Here is a 19202-nt window from a genome sequence, read left to right on the forward strand (position 1 = left end):
TCTTCCCAGATGCGCCACCGCCGGGGCTCTCCAGCGGGCCCGCAGAGGTGGCCGCGCCTGCAACGGCCTTTCCAGCCGCAGTAGCAGCCGGAGCAAAGCAGCCGGACTAATCCCACCCCCGGCCCCGCCCGTCCAATCCATCTTGCTCGGGAGGTGACGCTTCCTGGGAGAAGCAAGGGGCGGAGAGGGGAAATCCAAGCTTTTGGGGGCTCCCGGCAGGTGTTTGGGGGAGAGGGCGGAGCCTGGTTAGGGAGGATGAGGAGGGAGGGGCCGTGCTGCCCCTTTAAGAGGCGGTGGCAGAGCCGAGACCTTTTCTCTTTCCCCGGAAGGAAAGCGGAGCCCGGGCTGGGCGCGCAAGGTGGGGAGGTGCGGGCTTGGGCGTGGGGAGGCGGGGCGCGCGCGGAGGGGACCGCTCCCTCCGGTCTTCCTTGCGGTCGACGGCTCTGCGTTCCCAGATCCGCCGCCGAGCCGGGATCGAAGGCTACAGTGCGGCCGAGGGGGCGCGGCCGGGACGAGCTGGGGGCAGGGTGCCCGGGGCGGGGGGCGGTGACCCGCCGGCCGGGCGGGCGGGAGAGTAGACCCGCGAACCTCGGAGAGATTCAATCTGAGAGCGCAGACCCTGAGCGGACGTGAAACTGACCGGAGCTGGGGGCCAGAAACTTCTCAGCGCTGCCGGGCTCAGCGACGCAGCCCGCCCCAGTGTTCTCCGGTGGCGCGGGGAGCAGGTGAAGCGGTCCTCACTCCAGGCTCCACGCCCTCACGCGCTCTCGCCCCGGCCCCCGCCCCCGCAGCCATGGGCCCCGGCCCCCGCCGCGCCGCCTGCGTCCCGCGCCCGATGCTCTGCGCGCTCGCCTTGATGGTAGCCGCCGGCGGCAGCGTCGCCTCCGCCTTCAACCTGGACACCCGATTCCTGGTGGTGAAGGAGGCCAGGAACCCGGGCAGCCTCTTCGGCTACTCGGTCGCCCTCCACCGGCAGACGGAGCGGCAGCAGCGCTACCTGTAAGTGAGGCCGGCGGGGGTGGGGGGTGGGGGGGAGAGTGTGTGTGCAGGTTGCGGGTCCATCCAGAGCCGAGTCGCAGCCTGGCTTCCAGGCCCGCGGGCGGCGGGCTGTAGTGAACGGGAATTAAGGGGGCGGGGGGTACGTGGGCAGCCCTGCCCTGCCCAGGTCTGGCGGGAAGTGGAGGAATTGGGTGTGGGATGGGGTCAGCAATCACTGGCAAGTGCTGACCCGGTCAGAGCCTGTCTAAACTCAGCCCCTCAGCCCTTTAAACCTCTCTTGAAAGTAGAAGTGGGATCCCCGTTTCCTGAGCCTCCTCCCACTCTGTCGACCTTAACGAATGTACGAATACTTCTCTCCAGGGCTGGGACCTGGGAAAAACTGCAAGGTGAACACCCAGTGAATCCCTCTTCCCGATTTCCTGGGAAGAACCTGTGGGCATATGTATTTAAGCGCACCCGGGCCTTTGCACCTCGTGTTTAGTCAGCCGGCCCTGCCAGCCACACCCTCTGCAGAGCCAGACTGGAGGGCCTTCGCTGCTGCTTGGTGCTTGGCTGTTGCAGGGTGAGGTGATGCATGAGTCTAGCCATTTGGAACTGTCCAGGAGCTCCCTCTGACCCCTTGAGGATGGGGAAGTAGAGGGAGCTGTCCCAACTCCTCCTTGGTCTCCTGCCCCCCACCTCACCCCCAGCAGGGACGCCCTGCCACCAGACATCTTCCCTGCATTCCACAGATTCATGTTGAATCTTCAACCCTGAGTGTGTTTGTTTTGGTTTGAAGAGTGAAATGGTGTTTTTCTCTTCTGTTCCCCTTCCCCGACAGCTGTAAGGAGAAGGAGGGGAAGAGCTACCCACAGGGGAGAGGAGCAAAGGAGATTGCATCCAGCTGTCCATGTCACCCCCCCCACCCCCCGCTGCCACCGACATACTCCTGCCTAGAGGGGCAAGTCTAGGTTTCAGAAGCTTTTCTGCCCTGGGCTCCGGTGCTCAGGTTGGCAGCTGGGGGAGGGGAGGCTATCCCAGGAGGGAAGGAGTTAGGACAGGTCAGGCAGGTCCCACCTACCTCTTTGGGTCAGGGGACCTACCAGACATCTACCCCTACCTGGTGTCTAACTCTGCTGAGCAAGAGGATGTGGTCTGATCAGGGTGTATTGAAACCTTTCCCAGCTCTGGCTGGGGCCTGCAGAAACTTGAGGAACCTTGGAATGTCCAAAGTTCAAACTCTGCCCCAGCCTTGGCCTCTGCCCTGCTGGCCCAGCCCCTGTGCAATCTACCTACCTACTCGGCCTCTGTCTACGTTCTGCAGAGGCTAAAGCCACCACACCCTTCCCAGCTCAGTGCCCACAAGTGCGGGCTGCCCTCGGCCAGCCCTTCATCCTTCGGAGACCCTAAAAGTGACCATCAGCGCAAGTTTTTATATTGGTGCTCTTTCTGCCCCAGCCCAGAAAAAAGATTTTTAGAATTTCTTTTTTTTCCCAAGATTTTATTTACTTATTTGAGAGAGAGAGAAAAAACAAGTGCGCACGAGCAGGGGGAGGGGCAGAGGGAGAAGCAGATTCCCCGCTGAGCAGGGAGCCTGGCATGGGGCTCGATCCCAGGACCCCAGGATCATGACCTGAGCCAAACGCAGACGCTTAACTGACTGAGCCAGCCGGGTGCCCCAGATTTTTTAGACTTTCAATACTGAATCTGCATGACATGAGGGAACGCAGTGTAAAAAGATCAGGAAAGCGAGAGTAAATAATGAAAAGCTGGAGTAGATAATGGACTCTGTAAACCCCACCCCCCACCCCCCACCCCCCCTACCCGCTATGTGACCTTGAGCAAGATATTTCCCTTCTCTGGGCCACTTTTCTGCAAAGAGGGGTTGGACCTGGATCTATATTCTCCTTCCTGCCTCTGTTGGCCTCTAAGAGGCAACCCGGCACTGGGGAGGGAGAAGAGGCGCCAGAGTCCCCCTGCCAGTTTCCAGTCTTGGATCTGTCACTAATATCTGAGTCTTAATGTCTCCACGGGGCAGGAGGGTGGGGGGGGGGACAACATGCCTTCTTCATGAGCTGCCAGTGGGGCTCCAGTGTGTGTAAGCCGCTCTGCACGTGCCTGCATCTCGGGGGAGAAGTTTAGGGCTCTTGTGCCAAAGCCAGGCCAGTATTACCCATGGGCCTCACCCAAGGTGGCTGAGCAGAGGGGCTCTACTTTTCTTCCTGGGCGGCTAGAGATAGCATTACGCCTGCTAAGAGCCTAGAAGGTTCTAAAACTCATGAACCGTGGAGAGGCAGGTAGTTCTAGATAGAGTTCTGGGCCATTCTCTCAGGTATCCTCTCTTTCCCGAGGGGTGGTTCTCTATCTTGGCTCATCTCCTCCTCTCACTGAATTCTGCCCCTTGGCCCTTTGGGAGGGCCAGCTGGGCCAGCTGTGTAGCCAGATGTGAACAGCTGCCTGAGTGCACAGCTTAGGGGAACCAACAAGTCAGGTCTTATTTTCTGTTAGCCTACAAGCCCTTTTGGAAAAGAGGAGAGGTTTCCTGATCCTGAACAAACTCTTAGCCTGGGGTTCCTAGAAGGTCTGCAGGAGATGCGGGGGGCTCCTGCAAATACATGAAAATCATGCGTCTGGGGGCACGGGGAGGGGAAGAGTGTGGCGTTCGTCCTATTCTCAAAGAAGGACTTATTCTAGAAATGGTTAAAAACCCAGGTGGGGGCCCTCTTCGTTCCCCATTGTCTTTATCTCTGGACCAGAGTTAGGGAACTCCCACAACATCAGAGTTCACCCCAACCCAGGCCCCGACTTCCCAGTCACCAGAAGTGAGGGGTGAGGAGCAGGGCCAAGGACCAAGGTGCTTTGGGCTTCTGGGTGAGATGTGTGACAAGCCCTGGGGAAGCAGAGACTATTCCTCTGGGAGCTGGTCCCTGACCCCCAGCCCTCAGCACCTGCCCTGTCGCTCCCTCCTGGGAATCCAGTTGTCCTGGTCTGGCCTGACCTTGTGGGCTATGGAAGATACCTCTGGGGCTCTCTCTCTCCCCTTTGCCCTTGTGTGGAATTGAGGGTGTCTGCGGAGCCTGGGGTGGGGGTGGATGTGGCTCCTGGCCGATGAGGTCATATCTGAGGTAGGTAGGAGCGGGGCTTACCTTCCGTTCTCTCCTAAAACATGTTTCCCTGGGCAGGGGCAGGCACCTGGCAGCCTCTTTCTCATGCCAGAGGAAATGGGCAGAACAGCTGTGGCTGCGGGCAGAAGGCCTGCACACGGAGCGCCCCGTTCCTCTGGCTCTCTCCAGTGACCAGCCCAGGCCAAGGAGCTTGAAATTGGGCAGGAGGCAGGGGAAGCCTGATCTTGTAGAAAAAGAAGTGGAAGGGGGTTGGCCAGAGCTGAACAAAGGAGGAAGAAGATGTCTGTTGCAGCACAAGGGATGGAGGGTAGATGATACGGAGAACACCCCAAGGGATCAAATATGGAAAAGATACTAAGGAGTCAGCAAGAGGGAGAAGAAGTGAGAAAAACAGCCTTGTTTGGGGCCAAGGCCTCTTTCTCCAGTCCTCTCTCATTCTCTTGCTTCCTCCAGCCTGTTGCTCTGGTTCTAGAGCTGAGTCACCAGAGGGGAGAGGGGGCTGGGTGGGCAGCGTCAGGGCGACGTAGGGGGAGGATGGAGAGGCCTGCGAGTCCGCTGCCATGGGAGCGGGAGCCTCTGGGGAGATGGCTAATTCGGGCAGCAGGATGGGCACAGAGCTGGGATCCAGCATCTGAGAGCTGCCCCTCCCGCACCCCTGGTCTCAGAGCTGAAGCAGCGCCCGGCGCCACCGGCCTCCCAGCCTGAAGTGGCAGGGAACCCTGAGGAGTGAGGCATGGGGGCCTGTGGTCTGAGTGCTGGCCCCTGTTACCCTCCAGGTTAACTGGAAGCTTCCCAGGCGCCTCCCTGAATCTTACAGGCGGTATCTCTGAGCATCACCCCACCCCAGTGCCCCCCAGGGAGCCTTCTTCTCTTCGGGGTGAGCCAACCTGGTGCCTTGAATGCTCCTGGGCCCCATTCCCCAGCCTCCTCTGATTCTGCTGTTTTCGGCTTGGCTGTTACATTAGCTTTGAGCGCCCCCCCCTCCCCAGGAAGAGCGATGGAACGGGGGTGAGGAAGTGCTTTTATGGAATGTGGAGTTCATGGGCTCCCCAGAGGCCAGGAGGGGCTGTCTGGCTGGAGCCAAAGATGAGGCTGAGGAGCTGTTGGAAAGCCCTTGAGAGGTCATTTCATCCATCCCCCTAGCTCCCGGAGGGACCCAGGCCGGCTCCAGGAGAGGGAAAGTCAGATCTCCTTTCTTCTGTGCTGCAAGAACTGGGCAAAGCATCCTGCTAGCCTCCCTCTGACTGCTGCCAGGAGGTTGGACTCACTGGTGGTCTGGGAGGGGTCAGCTTTTGGACTCACTGACCTGGACCAGCCCCAACAGCAGGCAGCAGAGATGCTCATTTGCATGGTTATTTTACATTTCATTTCTGTGCCAGGAAGGCCTCTCCCACACCTGGCTGTGGCTTGAGGGAGCTGGACCTGACCCTCTGCACATGCCTTCCCCCATCCAACTCCCAGTCCTCTGGCTGGAGACCCATTGGATCCCGGGATGGGAGCCAGAGGGCCTTAAAGGGCCTCTGAGCAGGCCAAGTAGGAGCTAAAAATACCCCAGGGGGGGTTGGAGGGGGGCTCCCTGTGGACTCTCTGGGGAGGGAGGAGCCTGGGTTGTGGGGCTGGAATTAGGGCACCCGCCCTGCCCCACCGCCCATCAGTGGGCACAAGGCTAGGGCAGGGTGAGGGCTGAGTGGGTATAGGTGGTAAAGGGATTGATTGCAATCCCAAATGCCACCCATGCCCGGCTTTGCCTGCTCGGTACCCCCGGAGGCTGAGAGGAGGGGTGCCTTAGCCCACTCCCTCTGAGATGAGCAAAGCTGGGAGGTCATGGCCACCCTGCTCCCCAGCCACCTCATGCCCCCACAACTTGGTCAGGGCTGCAGCTGGGGTACAGCAACACTTCCACTGCATGTCACACCCTGGAACGCAGCCTGGGCTGCCCAGGGACGCCTCGTCCCCTGAGGCCTGGAGCTACCCCTTCAAGTTCACCGTAGCCAACCCTGAGCCTCTGCCTCCAGCCAAATCTGGACAACCGCGCCAGCATGACTCTGCTGGTGCCCCACCCCCACCCCAGGGATTCCACCGCCATGGAAGGACTCCCAGGTCCCATCTTCGGCTCCCTCTAAACAACTAGCCTGCTCTTTGCCCTCTGTTCCAGACTCCCTAACCAGGTGGGGCAAAAATTCCCGGGTGCTTGGAGGAACACCTGGGGGTGAGCGAAGGCCAGTCCCTGATGCCGCCAGAAGTCAGACCGAGTGCTCACGTCCATGACTTCATAGTCAGCCCTTTTGAAGAATGAACCCATTTGTTCCCCTCAACAACCCTTGAGTTTGGTGGGACATCTGCTGTCCCCATTTCACTGATGAGGCACTCACAGCTCAGAGAGGGAAAAGAAATTGCCCTCACGAGGCAGAACAAACCCGAGAACCAGGCTATTCGGTTCCTTTCCCATGGGCTTTTGCTTTGCTCCCTCACCTGGCAGTCGTGCGGGGGGCAGAGGTCCATGGGTGGTCAGGCAGCGGGCTCACCAGGCACCCTCTCCAGGCCAGACAGAGGGTGACTAACCGGGCCTGGCTGCCACCCTGGTGCCCTGCCCGCCTTGCCGGCAGCTCCTAGCACTGCTCTGCTTGGAGAAGCTGCACCCCTGCCCCCAGGGACGCTTCCCAGCTCCCGGTCGGAGCCAGAGATGTGAGATGTGAGGCGCAGGCAGAAGTCCCGCCCCCTTCCCAGCACCCCCAGGCAGTGCATTCCTGACAGCCAGTGGGCGGAGGCACCCCAGGTCCAGGCATGCCCAGGCCCTGCCCTGCTCTCTCTCCGGGGGCCCTCACTCACAGGTCCCGGGCGGGAGCTTCAGGCAGGGCGTTGCTGTGTACCTCCAGACTCTGGCGGGCAGCCCAGGGCCCGGGTTCTGAGCTGGGAGCCTCAGGGTGATAGTGTTGCTGGGGCCAGATGGAGGGGTACCTAGGAGGTACCTGCCACCCAGAAGGCCGCGTCCATCAGGATCCGGGAAGCAGTCCGGGCAGAACGTCCAGAGGCTTCAGGGAGAGATGATGCCTGGGGAGCAAAGGGTGGTTGAGCTGTCTTCTCAAACCGACGTGCACGGTATTTGGGGCACTTGTTAATTAGGCAGGTTCCAGGGGTCCACCCCCAGATTCAATTTAGATGGTCTGTGGCAGGCTGAGGAGTTTGCTGGTTTTTAACAAATAGGCCAGGGATTTCTGATGCTGGTGGGCCGAGGACCATCTCCAGAGATACTGCGCCCAGGCTGACCTGCCTTCCTCCCCTCTAGCCACCTGTCTGGGATGGGGTGGGTGGCCAGGGCTCTAAGCACCCTTGTAGGGACTTGCAGTCAATGTCCCCAAAGATGGGTTCTGGGCAGGCTGGGGGCGATCCCCACTCTCGGGCCCACCTGCCAAGAACTCAGCCCTGTGGCCCCATTGTCCAAAGTGTCCGGTGCCCAGCCCCCCCCATACCTTGTATGCCTGTCTCAAGGTGGTGGTGGTGTTCTGTGAGGGGAAGAGTAGCATCACCCAGGTCACTTAAGGGCCCTGCTGACCCCAGCTCACCTGGCTCCGCTGTGGGGGACACTCTCTGCGTCCAGTGTCACCTCCTGCTCCTATTCTTCAGTGCTAGCCACTAGACCCGAGTCCTCATATAATTTAGAGAGGAAGGACCCAGGCCTCCAGCATCATCTCCCCCAGGCCCCCTGGAAGTTGAAGGCCATGCCAGGATTCCCCCAGTCATTCTCTCTTCCCGTCTACCTTCACCTCAGAGGCCAAAGCATCCCTTCCCAAACCCAGATCTGATCACATTACTCCCTTGCTTAAAACTCCCTTCCCACGCTGCCCTCCTGTGTGTCTCTCCCCCCGACAACCCCTCCACTTGTGTTCCCAGCTCCCACCATACTTAGGGCCGAGGGGATCCTGAGTCACCCTGCTTGCTCACGCTTCCTGGCCCTCCTGCAGATCATACCTTTGCCTACAGTGCCCTTCCTCCCTTTCTCCTGGTGAGCCCTGGTCATCATCCTCAGACTCAGCCCGGGTTCCCCCTTCTGTGAGGACCCCCTTCTCCCGGACTACTCCCCACACCGCATCTGGGCAGGTTTGTGCCCTGCTTTCCTCCCTGGAGGCACTTACTGCAGACGTCTGTTTTCTTGCCCGCCCCTCCTGTATTGGCCACTCCCAGAGGACGGGGGCCAGGATCTGTTCATCTCCTGACCCCAGAGCCTGGCACACAGCTTGGCACTGGGGACACAGCAGGTGCTCAGTAAACATGTTGAACAGAAAGTTGTTCGAAGCAGGCTTTGGGGAGTCTGAGCCTGGTCCCATCAAATGCCCCTCCTACCCAGGTTGAGCTCATGTGCTCAACCTCATTGCATCCCGAACCCCTTCCCCACAGGCTCCTGGCTGGTGCCCCCCAGGACCTCACCATGCCTGATGGCTACACCAACCGGACTGGTGCTGTGTACCTGTGCCCACTCACTGCCCACAAGGATGACTGTGAGCGGATGGACATCTCGGAGAAAAGTGAGGGCAAGGCACTGGGGATCAGCCCTGGGTCAGGAGTCTGGTGGAGGGGGTAGCACAGAGGGTGACCTGGAGCAGTGATCAGGCTCACCTGGGCAATTTCCAGTCCCTTCTTGTCCAGCTGGGAGGAGGGGGTGCTAGAGGAAAGTGGGACCACGTGGGATCGGCGGAGCTGAGATTCATGGCAGGCTGGGGAAGGGCATAGGGAGGGTGGCCTGCAGGAGTGGAGGGCCAGGAAGACCAACCCTATCCTCTGGAGGTTCCGAGCATGGGGAGGATGAGTGCCCTGGCTCATGACCCCTCCCATGCCCCCAGGTGACCCTGACCGTCACATTATTGAGGACATGTGGCTCGGGGTGACGGTGGCCAGCCAGGGCCCTGCGGGCAGAGTACTGGTAAGTGGGCACGCGCTGTCAGCTCCCCCCCTCCCCCGCACCCCAGCCCTCTCCTTCATTTCCCAGGAGCTGGGGAGGGAAGCAGAGGGCAGGAGAGGGGTCTTCGGTGAGTGAGCTGGGACCTCGCAGGTGTCTATTTCAGTGGCCGGAAGTCTCCACGGGCCTGAGTGTCCCCTCGATCTTGCACTTATGATGTGCTTCCAGGGCCTGGCATGGCCTGGGTCCTGTGTGAACCACTCACTTCCTTCCCCTGCCCCCGCCACCCCCCTCCCGGGGTGCTCACCCTGCGTGGGAACGAGCTGAGGGAACTGTGAGGAGGAAAGGGCAGAGAGAGCCCGGGGCAGTGCGGCCTGGGCCTGCTCCTTCCTGACAGGCTGGCTGGCGGATGAGGCACAGCCCTGCTGACCCCGGCTCACCCCCTGGGGTTTGAGGGCCACTCCCTGCTGTCACTTGTCACTTCCTGGCTGCCTTCTTCAGTGTCGGCCCCTGGGGTCTCAATTTCTGAATCCCAGATAGGCAATTCTTTTTTTTTTTTTTATTCGATGGGAAATTTACAGACAGTGAAATGTACAGATTTTAAGTTTTAATGAGGTCTGACCAACGAAACACCTATGTAACTGATACCCATTAAAGAAATATTTACATCACTCCAGAAAGTGTGCCCCCATCCAATCAATCGCCACCCCCTAGTCCTCTCTGTTGCAATTTCTGTCACCTTTGAACACCATTTTAAGCTCTGGGTTTGCATCAGTTCCCCGTAACGCCATTTTAGAACTGTGTTATGGAAGGCATGTGGTCTAGCATTCCATTTAGGGCAGTTCTAGATCCTGGGTACCCACTCGACAGATGTTCAGTGAGCACCTACTGTGTGCCCTGCCTCTGCTAGCACTAGCAGCTTAGCAGTGAGTCCGGCCTGCTGCTGGTGGAGCTCACAGCTGGAAGGAGACACAGAAAGCAAGCAGACAAGACCCAGGCCCAGTTCTGGATTTTGCCTGGCTGCTGGCTGTTTTACAAACACCCTGATCTGATTGACTTGTCCCACAACTGTTTGTCGAGCCCCTCCAGTGTGCAGGGGGAGCTAGGAGAGAGGCAGGAGCTGCCTAGTGCTTGGGAGCTCAGACTCAGGAGCCTGGCAGCCTTGGTTTGAGGATTTTCTGCATCTCTCTGGATGTGAGATCTTAGAGACTTCGTTCTCTGTGCCTCTGTGCCCCTTGTCTACAATGGGGGGTGGGGTGGAAATTGTCCCTGCTCCACAGTGGTGTTGGGAGGCATACTGGAGTTAATATCGTGAGGAGCTTAGACTTCTGTCCGGTGTATAGTAAGCACTCAGTAGGTGTTAACTGCTATTATTATGGTATCATTGCTATTATTATTTTAATAATGGCCTATCCACGAAGAGGGCAGAGCAGAGAAGTAAGTTCCTTCATCTGCTCCTTTTAGACCCGAGAGCCCGGACCCCACATTCCCTCATCCTTTCCCCTTTTCCTTTTGTCAAGATCCGTAAGCCACTCTCAAACCCAGGACCTCCTGGCCTTCCCAAAAAGTGTTCCCAACCTTCAGAGCAGATTTCCGAATCCTGGGAAGCAGACGTAGTTCCAGGCGTCACTGTGGGAAGACAGAAAAGCTGGGAGACGTCTTCCAGCTCCTCTCCAGCAAAGCCAGAGGTGCCCAGGGCCAAGGAGACAGCCGGCCTTCGGTCCCTGCCGTGGTCTCAGGCTGTGTGTGTCCCCAGGTCTGCGCCCACCGCTACACCCAGGTGCTATGGTCAGGGTCGGAGGACCAGCGGCGCATGGTGGGCAAGTGCTACGTGCGGGGCAATGACCTCGAGCTGGACCCCACCGATGACTGGCAGACCTACCACAATGAGATGTGCAACAGCAACACCGACTACCTGGCGACAGGCATGTGCCAGTTGGGCACCAGCGGCGGCTTCACCCACAATACCGTGTACTTCGGCGCTCCTGGGGCCTACAACTGGCAAGGTAGGGGCCGCGGGGGACGGGGGGAGGAGCGGAGAGCGCCCACTCCCAGAGGGCAGAAGAGACCTCTTTGCCCCATGGCACCTCAAGCGCTCATTATGTTAATTAAACTTAAACTACTCTTACGAGGCAAGCGTCCCTACACCCATTTTACAGAACACTGAGCCTCAGAGAAGTGAAGTCAGTTGCCCAAGTTGCTAACAGTAAGTGACGAAACCTGAACTGGAATGCAGGTCCATCTGACTCCACTTCAAGCACTGAAAACCTTATTAAGAAAATAAAACATGCTCCTGGTACAACTACTAACTGGGACAGTGGGATTTGGTGAAACAAAGAGTGAAAGTGCCCCTCCTCTCCCACCCCCCTCCCTTGTCCTGTTTCCCCGTGCAGACTACCGAGTGTCTTGCTGAGCCTCTGACTTATCTTAGACTATATAAATATCTTTGTAACACACACACACACACACACACACACACACACACACACACACACACAGCATCACACTAAACATGCTGTTCTGCTACTTTCTCTTCCCACTTATCAGTAATCTAGGGGCATTTTTTTCTCATCGATACATAGAGGGCAATCTTTGGGGGCTTGTGGAGTATTTCTTTGTATTAAGAGCCGAGCTGGTAACGGCTATGGCCGCACTGCTGGGGTGTCTGAGGCTCACAGCCCACTCCATCTCTGCCTCTCTCCGCCACACAGGTTGTAGCCCCAGTGAGCCTCCTCTCCTTACTGCATCCTTGTTAATTGCAGAATCGACAGGCAGAGGGAGCCCCGAATCTCCTCCTCTTGACCAACAGGTAGCCCAGGGCGTAGTTGTAGCTCCAGACTCACCAGAGGCTGAGGCCTCTCCTCCGTCCTCTGGTCCTCCCCCACCCCCTGGTCCTTTAGAACCTTGGCAGGGTGGCAGGGACTCTCCCACAGCAGCCCCAGGGAACAGGGAACAGGTAGGCAGCCCGAGTTTGGGGCCAGGACCAGGAGATAATGGCTTGGAGTCTGGCCTCGGTGTCTAGAGTGAGGGAAATGTCATTTCGAATCCAGGAGCCTGGATGACCAGATTCCAGCCCTGGCTCAACAACTACTCCCTATCCCTGAGCCTTGCTTTTCTCATCTGCAAAATGGGCATCATCATTCTACTCCACAGAATTATTAAGATAAAGCGGACGTGATTTGCCAATGGCAAAGTGCTCACACATAAAAGGGGTTATTATATCCTTATCGGGTGAGGTTAGCAGGGGGACGTGGACGTGGTGGTGGAAGGGAGTGCTGACTTAAACTCCTCCCCTCTCCCTCCCGAAAGGAAACAGCTATATGATTCAGCGGAAGGACTGGGATTTATCCGAATATAGTTATAAGGACCCAGAGGACCAAGGGAACCTCTATATTGGTGAGTCCAGCTGTGGTGGCTCATGGGGTGGTGGAGGAAGGAGGGGGCTCAGTTCCTAGCATGCTGGCCTCTCACCTTCGGTGCCTGGTGGAAGAGCGAGGCCACGGTGCAGGTGTGACTAGTGGCATTTAGCTTGACTAGCACATACTTGCTGAGTACCACCTGTATGCCAGGGCTGTTCTGAGCACCCAAAATGCAAAGTCCCTACCTTCATGGAAGTCATAGTCCTGTGTGCAGGCAGGACTGGAGGCTGGGTGTCCAGGATCCACTTTCTTGCCCAACTTGGAAGAGAGGAAGAGAAGATATTTGGGAAGTCTGGGGGGCAGAGTGGAAGGGGACAAAGTTTACTGGGCCTTGCTTGACCACCTTCTCCCCCATCCCAGGATACACAGTGCAGGTGGGCAGCGCCATCCTGCACCCCACAGACATCACCATCGTGACAGGTGCCCCACGGCACCGACATATGGGCGCTGTCTTCTTGCTGAGCCAGGAGGCAGGCGGAGACCTGCGCAGGAGGCAGGTGCTGGAGGGCACGCAGGTGGGCGCCTATTTTGGCAGCGCCATTGCCCTGGCAGACCTGAACAATGATGGGTGAGGATCCAGGGACGTTTTCTGGGGCCAGGGAGAACAGCAAGGGGGGGCAGTCTTGCCCAAACCAGGGCAGAGAAATGGAAGGTCCCGATTGCTCCTTTGTTTGCATGCTCTTTACAGGGATTTGCTTGTTGATTTGCATGTTGATTTGCAATTAGCCTTGAGATTCTGGGTATTTACACGTCAATTGCATGACACCTGCATCTCCTTTTGTCCTTGTATGGTTCTCATGGATGTGGGTTGTTTGGGTGTGATCCGCGCTCCCTGGCTTCCCCGTGACGTGTGTCCTCTGTCAGACGGGTCATGTTGGCATTTCCATGTCCTTCCCGTGAACCATGGCCAGAGATGCCATTTGCATAGCCACGCGCCCTGGCGCAGTTGTGCCCACTAAACAAGAGTTATGTTGTCCCATTTCTCCCTCCTTCTCTCCCGTGCAGGTGGCAGGACCTCCTGGTGGGCGCCCCATACTACTTTGAGCGGAAAGAAGAGGTAGGGGGTGCCCTCTATGTCTTCATGAACCAGGCAGGCACCTCCTTCCCTGCCCACCCCTCCCTCCTTCTCCACGGCCCCAGTCGCTCCGCCTTTGGTTTCTCCGTGGCCAGCATTGGTGACATCAACCAGGACGGATTCCAGGGTATGAGCCAGCAGTCCTGCCCCAGCACACCCACTGAGTGCCAGCTCCATACCAGGCTTGACAGGGCCCGAAGAGAGGACGGGATGGGGCCCAGGCCCAGGGAGTTCACAGCAGTAATAGGGAGAGGCCGTGCAGAGGAAGCCACCAGCAGCGAGCTCGGTGGGCCTCCCGGAGGAGTGGACGTACCACTGGGCATCAGATGCTGAGCTGAGTGTGCACAATGGAGGGGAACAAAAGGGGTATCGCGTGATTTCTCGATCTACCCAAATTTAGTGGACGTGGGGTGTTCACATCAAAAATGAATGAGGCTGGAGCAGCAGTGTGGAGATGGGGTGTGTGCTTCGAAAGCCAGGCAGAGGACCTGGGGCTTTACCTTTGGGTAATGGCGGAGGGGTGGGTGTCCAGAGAAGGTTTGGGGCAGGGAATGTGATATGATAACTTGGTACCTTGAAAGATGGTTCTGGAGGGTAATATGGGATGGATGGGGGAGAGTGAGGCTGGGGATGTTAAGGCCAAGAATGTATTCTATCAAGTGTGGGATGCGAAAGGCTGGGACAAAGTGGAGCCCCAGGTGGAGACGATATCCAGTGCTGTGCAGGACTTGGGGATCAGTCAGACCTGGGGTATCAAGCAAAGAGACGGAGTAAGCAAGAGGCTGGTTGCCATGAAAGCGCCCGGCTTATCTGGAAACCACTTTTTCTGACGACCTCGGTTTCCCAGAACATACCTGAGAACCAAAAGGAAGGCAGAGGAGTCTCTAAAGAGCCAAAGTAGGTGCTAGAAAGTTCAGGTAGCAAAGCCCAAGCATTTACTGATAGAAGAGTCATCTGGTTTCTACTCAGGACCTACTTAGTTTTCCTTTACATACTTTTCTAATAAGCTTGGCTTTCCGGTTACCCAGGCCTTATCAGATCAAAAGTAGCGAACTAGAAAGAGTTGAGTAAAGGTTAAGATAATAAAACATTTGGGGTTTATTTGTGGAAATAATGGTTAGAATTTTAAAGGTCTAAGGAACTTTAATAAGGAAAGTGATAGTGTGATTAAAATTCCAGCCCCTGGTGTTAGACAGACATGGACTCAATATCCTCTTTCTACTCATGAGCTGTGTGGCTTTGGGTTTTCTGAGTCTGCTTCCTCATCTATAAAACGGGACAGCAGTACCTAACCCCAGCAGTCTCGTCAGGATTAAATGAGAGCAGTGCTTGATAACTAGCTGGCAGAGTCACCAATGGGGAACACTTCCTTTTGTGACCCTGCTGGTAAATGTCATTAGAAGAACTGGGTGTCTGAAGGGGAGGTTGATGGAGGAGATGCAAGGTGCCATAGTTAGGGAAAACAAACACTAGGCCAGTGCTCAGGAATCTGGAGTGTAGGCGTGCCTGTGACATTAACTTGCTGTGTGTCTAGGTAGGTGCCTTGTCTCTCCTAGACCTACTTTCCCACAATACAAAAGGAGGCACCTGGGCTCACAGTGGTCCCAGTTTTAATCCTGAGCTGTAGAGCTCTGTTCCCTGATGTTCTGAGCGCTGCCTGGCAGTGTGAGTTCTGTTTCCTGCTGGACCCTGTGGCCTGGAGTTCCAGGTCGGGGAGACATGGGGCCCGCAGGACTCAGGGTGACCTCTCCTGCCTCTCTTCCCCAGACATTGCTGTGGGAGCCCCGTTCGAGGGCTTGGGCAAAGTGTACATCTATCATAGCAGCTCCAGGGGGCTCCCGGGACAGCCGCAGCAGGTATGGGTGGACAGGAACAAAGGGGGCTTTCCCTCCTTCCCCTCACCCACCCTCTCCCCATCCCCCCTGGGCCCCACTCCCCAGAGCTCACCCTGAGCCTGTCCCCACTGCTTCCCCCTACCCCCAGGTAATCCAGGGGGAGGAGCTGGGACTGCCCGGCTTGGCCACCTTTGGCTACTCACTGAGTGGGCGGATGGACGTGGATGAGAACTTCTACCCAGACCTGCTGGTGGGGAGCCTGTCAGACCGCATCGTGCTGCTTCGGTAAGCCAGGGCGATGGTAGATAGGGGCCTTTCTCCCCTCCAGCCCTGTCTGCATGGCTCCCCAGCTCCATCCACCTTTGGCACCAGGTCCACGCAAGCCTGAGCCCCAGGCCTGGACTGGCAGGGGCTGGGCAGGAAGGACTGATGTCTGTTTTCTATGCAGGGCACGGCCTGTCATCAATATCCTCCACAAGACCTTGGTGGCCAGGCCATCTGTGCTGGACCCTGCGCTCTGCACAACCACCTCCTGGTGAGACTCTCAGCCCCTGCTCTGTCCACGTACTCCTTATGTATGGGCATGCCAGGAAGGACCCTGGCTCCCAAACCCCTCCCCTGGCAACTGATTTCCCACCCTTAGAGGGTTGATTCCTGGGGTAAGCGTTGCCCCTCCTACCCAACCTCATTAAAAAGCCAACTTCCTTGCAGGAGGTAATGGGCAAATTGGAGGGGTAGGAGAGCATGGTGGTTAGGAGTGGGAGCTCTGGACGGCCTTGTTCAAATCCCAGCTCTGCCCACTGCAGTGGTAAGGGTGGGCTCTGGGGAGGGAGGTCCCGGAGGAGGAGGGAAGAGGGAGACATTAAGTGGACGGGAGAGAGAGCCACCTTGAACAAATTGTTATCTCCCTGAGTCTCAGGTTCATTGCCTATAAAACAAAGTTAATAATAGTAACAACGAATTTATGGGATTATTGTGATAATTAAATGAGATGATGTACACAAAGCCCTTCACATGGGGCCTTATCCACCTCAAGTGCTCAGAATATGTTAGTTGCTAACATGGTCACAGTAGGGATGGTGATGGCCCTGAGGCCTTTGCATGAATGAGGCCTGGATCAGAAGGCAAAGGGACCCAGAGCAGAAAGCAGGGGTGAGTGGGAGGAGATCTGGATAGTGTACCCTGTACAAGACTGGGCAGGGTACCAACCAACCGATAACTTCAGGCAACTCCTTCTGCTCTCAGGGCCTCAGTTTCCCCGTTGGTGACCTCTAACCCAGTTTAATTTTTTTTTAAGATCTAATTTATTTATTTTAGAGGGAGGGGGGAGCAGAGAGGGAGAGGGAGAGAGAGTCTCAAGCAGACTCCCCGCTGAGTGCAGAGCTCAATGAGGGGCTCGATCTCATGACTCTGAGCTCAAGACCAGAGCCAAAACCAAGAGTCAGATGCTTAACGAACTGCGCCACCCAGGCACCCCTCTAACCCTGTTTTCTGTGGCTTTCATGGGAGTTGGGAGGGAAGAGGCCAAAGACACCCTAACCAGCTCTGTGGATTCCCCACGTTTGCCCCTGCCTTTCCTCCTAAGGGCCCTGGTTTCCCCTGGCCCAGTACAGGGGTGAAGGCCAGGGCATGGATAAGTGGGTCCCACTGTGACCTCCTCCTGTCTCCCGCCTCCCAACAGCGTGCAGGTGGAGCTGTGCTTTGCTTACAACCAGAGTGCCGGGAACCCCAACTACAAGCGAAACATCAGTGAGTACGGGGGTGTGGGGAAGGGAGGGGTATGCTTGCCTGGCCACTTGATAACACCCCATCCACCTCCAGCCCTGGCCTACACGCTGGAGGCCGACCGGGACCGCAGACCGCCTCGGCTTCGCTTTGCACGCAGCCAGTCAGCCGTCTTCCACGGCTTCTTCTCCATGCCCGACATGCGCTGCCAGACGCTGGAACTGCTCCTGATGGTGAGGGAGGGGCCAGGGGCGGGACGCCGGCTCCAAGATCTCTGGAGGAGGTTAGCCAGAGTACCCCCAGATCAGGGGCGAGGGACTGGAGTCTCCCCAGAGACAGAGGCGGGGGAGGTGGGCCTGGGAGGCCATAGGTCTGCAGTGGGTACAGTGCACAGAATCTGGTAGAAAGAGACAGAGAGCCTCGGAATGGGGATGGGCACCAAAGGGCTCATCACCTCTGAGAAAAGTGAGGTGCGTGAGACTCTTGGCTTAGTTGGTGTCTGGGGGGAAAGGGGCCCGTGAGTGCGGGACCAGCTCAGCCCCTCTCTAGGATATCACTGTTGAAAGAGCTCATCCTAGGGACCTCGGGGATGAAGGGAGGCTCAACAAACCCCTGACCCCCAATACACCCCCCCCACCCCCATCTCTGGGGAGAAGGAGTCCCATCATCTTGCTTGTAGGTCAAAGTTGTAGGAAGGGAGTCAATCTGATGATAGGACCAGAGGGGGTTCAGCCCTACTGGGGTTTTTCAAGGTGGGTGGGGGTTCAGCTCCTCCTTGAGGGTTCAGGGTGGTGTGAAGAGTCAACTTGGGGAGGGGGGAGGGGAGCGCAGCGCTGGGCTTAGCTCCCCCTCCTTCCCCAGGATAACGTCCGCGACAAACTCCGTCCCATCATCATCTCGATGAACTACTCTTTACCTTTGAGGATGCCCGAGCGCCCCCGGCTGGGGCTGCGGTCCCTAGACCCCTATCCGGTGCTGAACCAGGCGCAGGCTCTGGAGAACCACACCGAGGTGGGTGGGGCCCGGGCCGGAAGGGCGGGGGCCGGGAGGCCTGTGGGGCGAGAGGGCGCTGTGGAGGATGGGCTCTCACGCCTCCGGCCACCCCCAGGTCCACTTCCAGAAAGAGTGCGGCCAGGACAACAAATGCGACAGCAACTTGCAGATGCAGGCGGCCTTCGTGTCGGAGCTGGGGCAGCCCCTGAGCAGGTGCGCTCTGGGCCGCGCTGATTGGCCAAGGGCGGGGCGGGGCGGGGCTTCATTGGCTAACCGGAGGTGAGGGGCGGGGCCCTGCGGGTCTGGTCGATTCCCCGGGACCCTGGAAGATCTGAGGGGAGGGGCCTAGGGGAGAGGCGAGTTGAGAGCAGGGACGTTAATTGGCCCGGTGGATGCTTAGGGGGCCTTCGCGGACAAGGAAAGGGGCTTTCTTCTCCAGGGGAGGCCAGAGGGCCCGGCTTGGCTGTCCCGAGAAGGGACTTTCTTCACTTAATAGACCTGAGGGGCGGGGCCTAGTTGATCCGGGGCGGGCCTGGGGCGGGGTTCTGGTCTCAGTCCCGGGGTCCTTCCCTCCGCTCAGGCTGCAGTACAGCAGAGATGGCCGGAAACTGCTCCTGAGCATCAACGTGACCAATACCCCGAGCAGGGAGCGCGCTGGGGAAGACGCCCACGAGGCGCTGCTCACCCTGGCGGTGCCTCCCGCCCTGCTGCTGTCCTCAGTGCGCCCCGTGAGTGCCCCCCCCCACCCGGCGAGTGCCCCCCGCAGGGCTCAGAGCCCAGACAGGGCTCGGTGAGCATTTACATCCTTATATACATGTCATTTACATGTGTTCTCATTTGTCCTGTGTCCACCCCGCTTCCTCTCGGCTGGGCTTCTTCAGGTGTCTGCAGCGTCTCTAATGCCAGGAGCACCCGGTGCTCAAGCCTCTAGGCATCAGACCCAGTGCCACAGGGAGGGGGCTGGAGGTCCCTGCTCTGACCACCCAGACCTGATTTGTCTTCTTTCCTCAGGCTGGGATGTGCCAGGCCAATGAGACCATTGTCTGTGAGCTGGGGAACCCCTTCAAACGGAACCAGAGGGTGAGTGCTGGCCACACCTTCCCAGGCCCGTGGGTCCCAGCCTGCTACTCTGATGAGCTTCTTAACCTTGTGTCTGCC

At 57.9% G+C, this 19202-nt stretch overlaps 1 protein-coding gene across 1 annotated transcript in view; it reads left to right on the plus strand.

Moving 5' to 3' along the window:
* Positions 1 to 255: 255 nt before the first annotated feature.
* Positions 256 to 19202, plus strand: part of ITGA3 (integrin subunit alpha 3) — a 28593-nt gene continuing 9646 nt past the window's right edge. Inside the window, exons 1-17 of the mRNA XM_088028319.1 lie at positions 256 to 358; positions 792 to 999; positions 8499 to 8626; positions 8942 to 9021; positions 10754 to 11003; positions 12307 to 12393; positions 12777 to 12984; positions 13422 to 13618; positions 15259 to 15347; positions 15475 to 15611; positions 15775 to 15861; positions 17008 to 17075; positions 17148 to 17284; positions 17913 to 18062; positions 18160 to 18257; positions 18625 to 18772; positions 19056 to 19124. Of these exons, the coding sequence (XP_087884445.1) occupies positions 256 to 358; positions 792 to 999; positions 8499 to 8626; positions 8942 to 9021; positions 10754 to 11003; positions 12307 to 12393; positions 12777 to 12984; positions 13422 to 13618; positions 15259 to 15347; positions 15475 to 15611; positions 15775 to 15861; positions 17008 to 17075; positions 17148 to 17284; positions 17913 to 18062; positions 18160 to 18257; positions 18625 to 18772; positions 19056 to 19124 (2244 nt within the window). The remainder of the gene's footprint in view (positions 359 to 791; positions 1000 to 8498; positions 8627 to 8941; positions 9022 to 10753; positions 11004 to 12306; positions 12394 to 12776; positions 12985 to 13421; positions 13619 to 15258; positions 15348 to 15474; positions 15612 to 15774; positions 15862 to 17007; positions 17076 to 17147; positions 17285 to 17912; positions 18063 to 18159; positions 18258 to 18624; positions 18773 to 19055; positions 19125 to 19202) is intronic.

Source organism: Eumetopias jubatus, unplaced genomic scaffold, assembly GCF_037043125.1.
Source record: "Eumetopias jubatus isolate StellerSeaLion01/CBP00866 unplaced genomic scaffold, mEumJub1_p1.0 scaffold_10, whole genome shotgun sequence".
Classification (NCBI taxonomy): domain Eukaryota; kingdom Metazoa; phylum Chordata; class Mammalia; order Carnivora; family Otariidae; genus Eumetopias; species Eumetopias jubatus.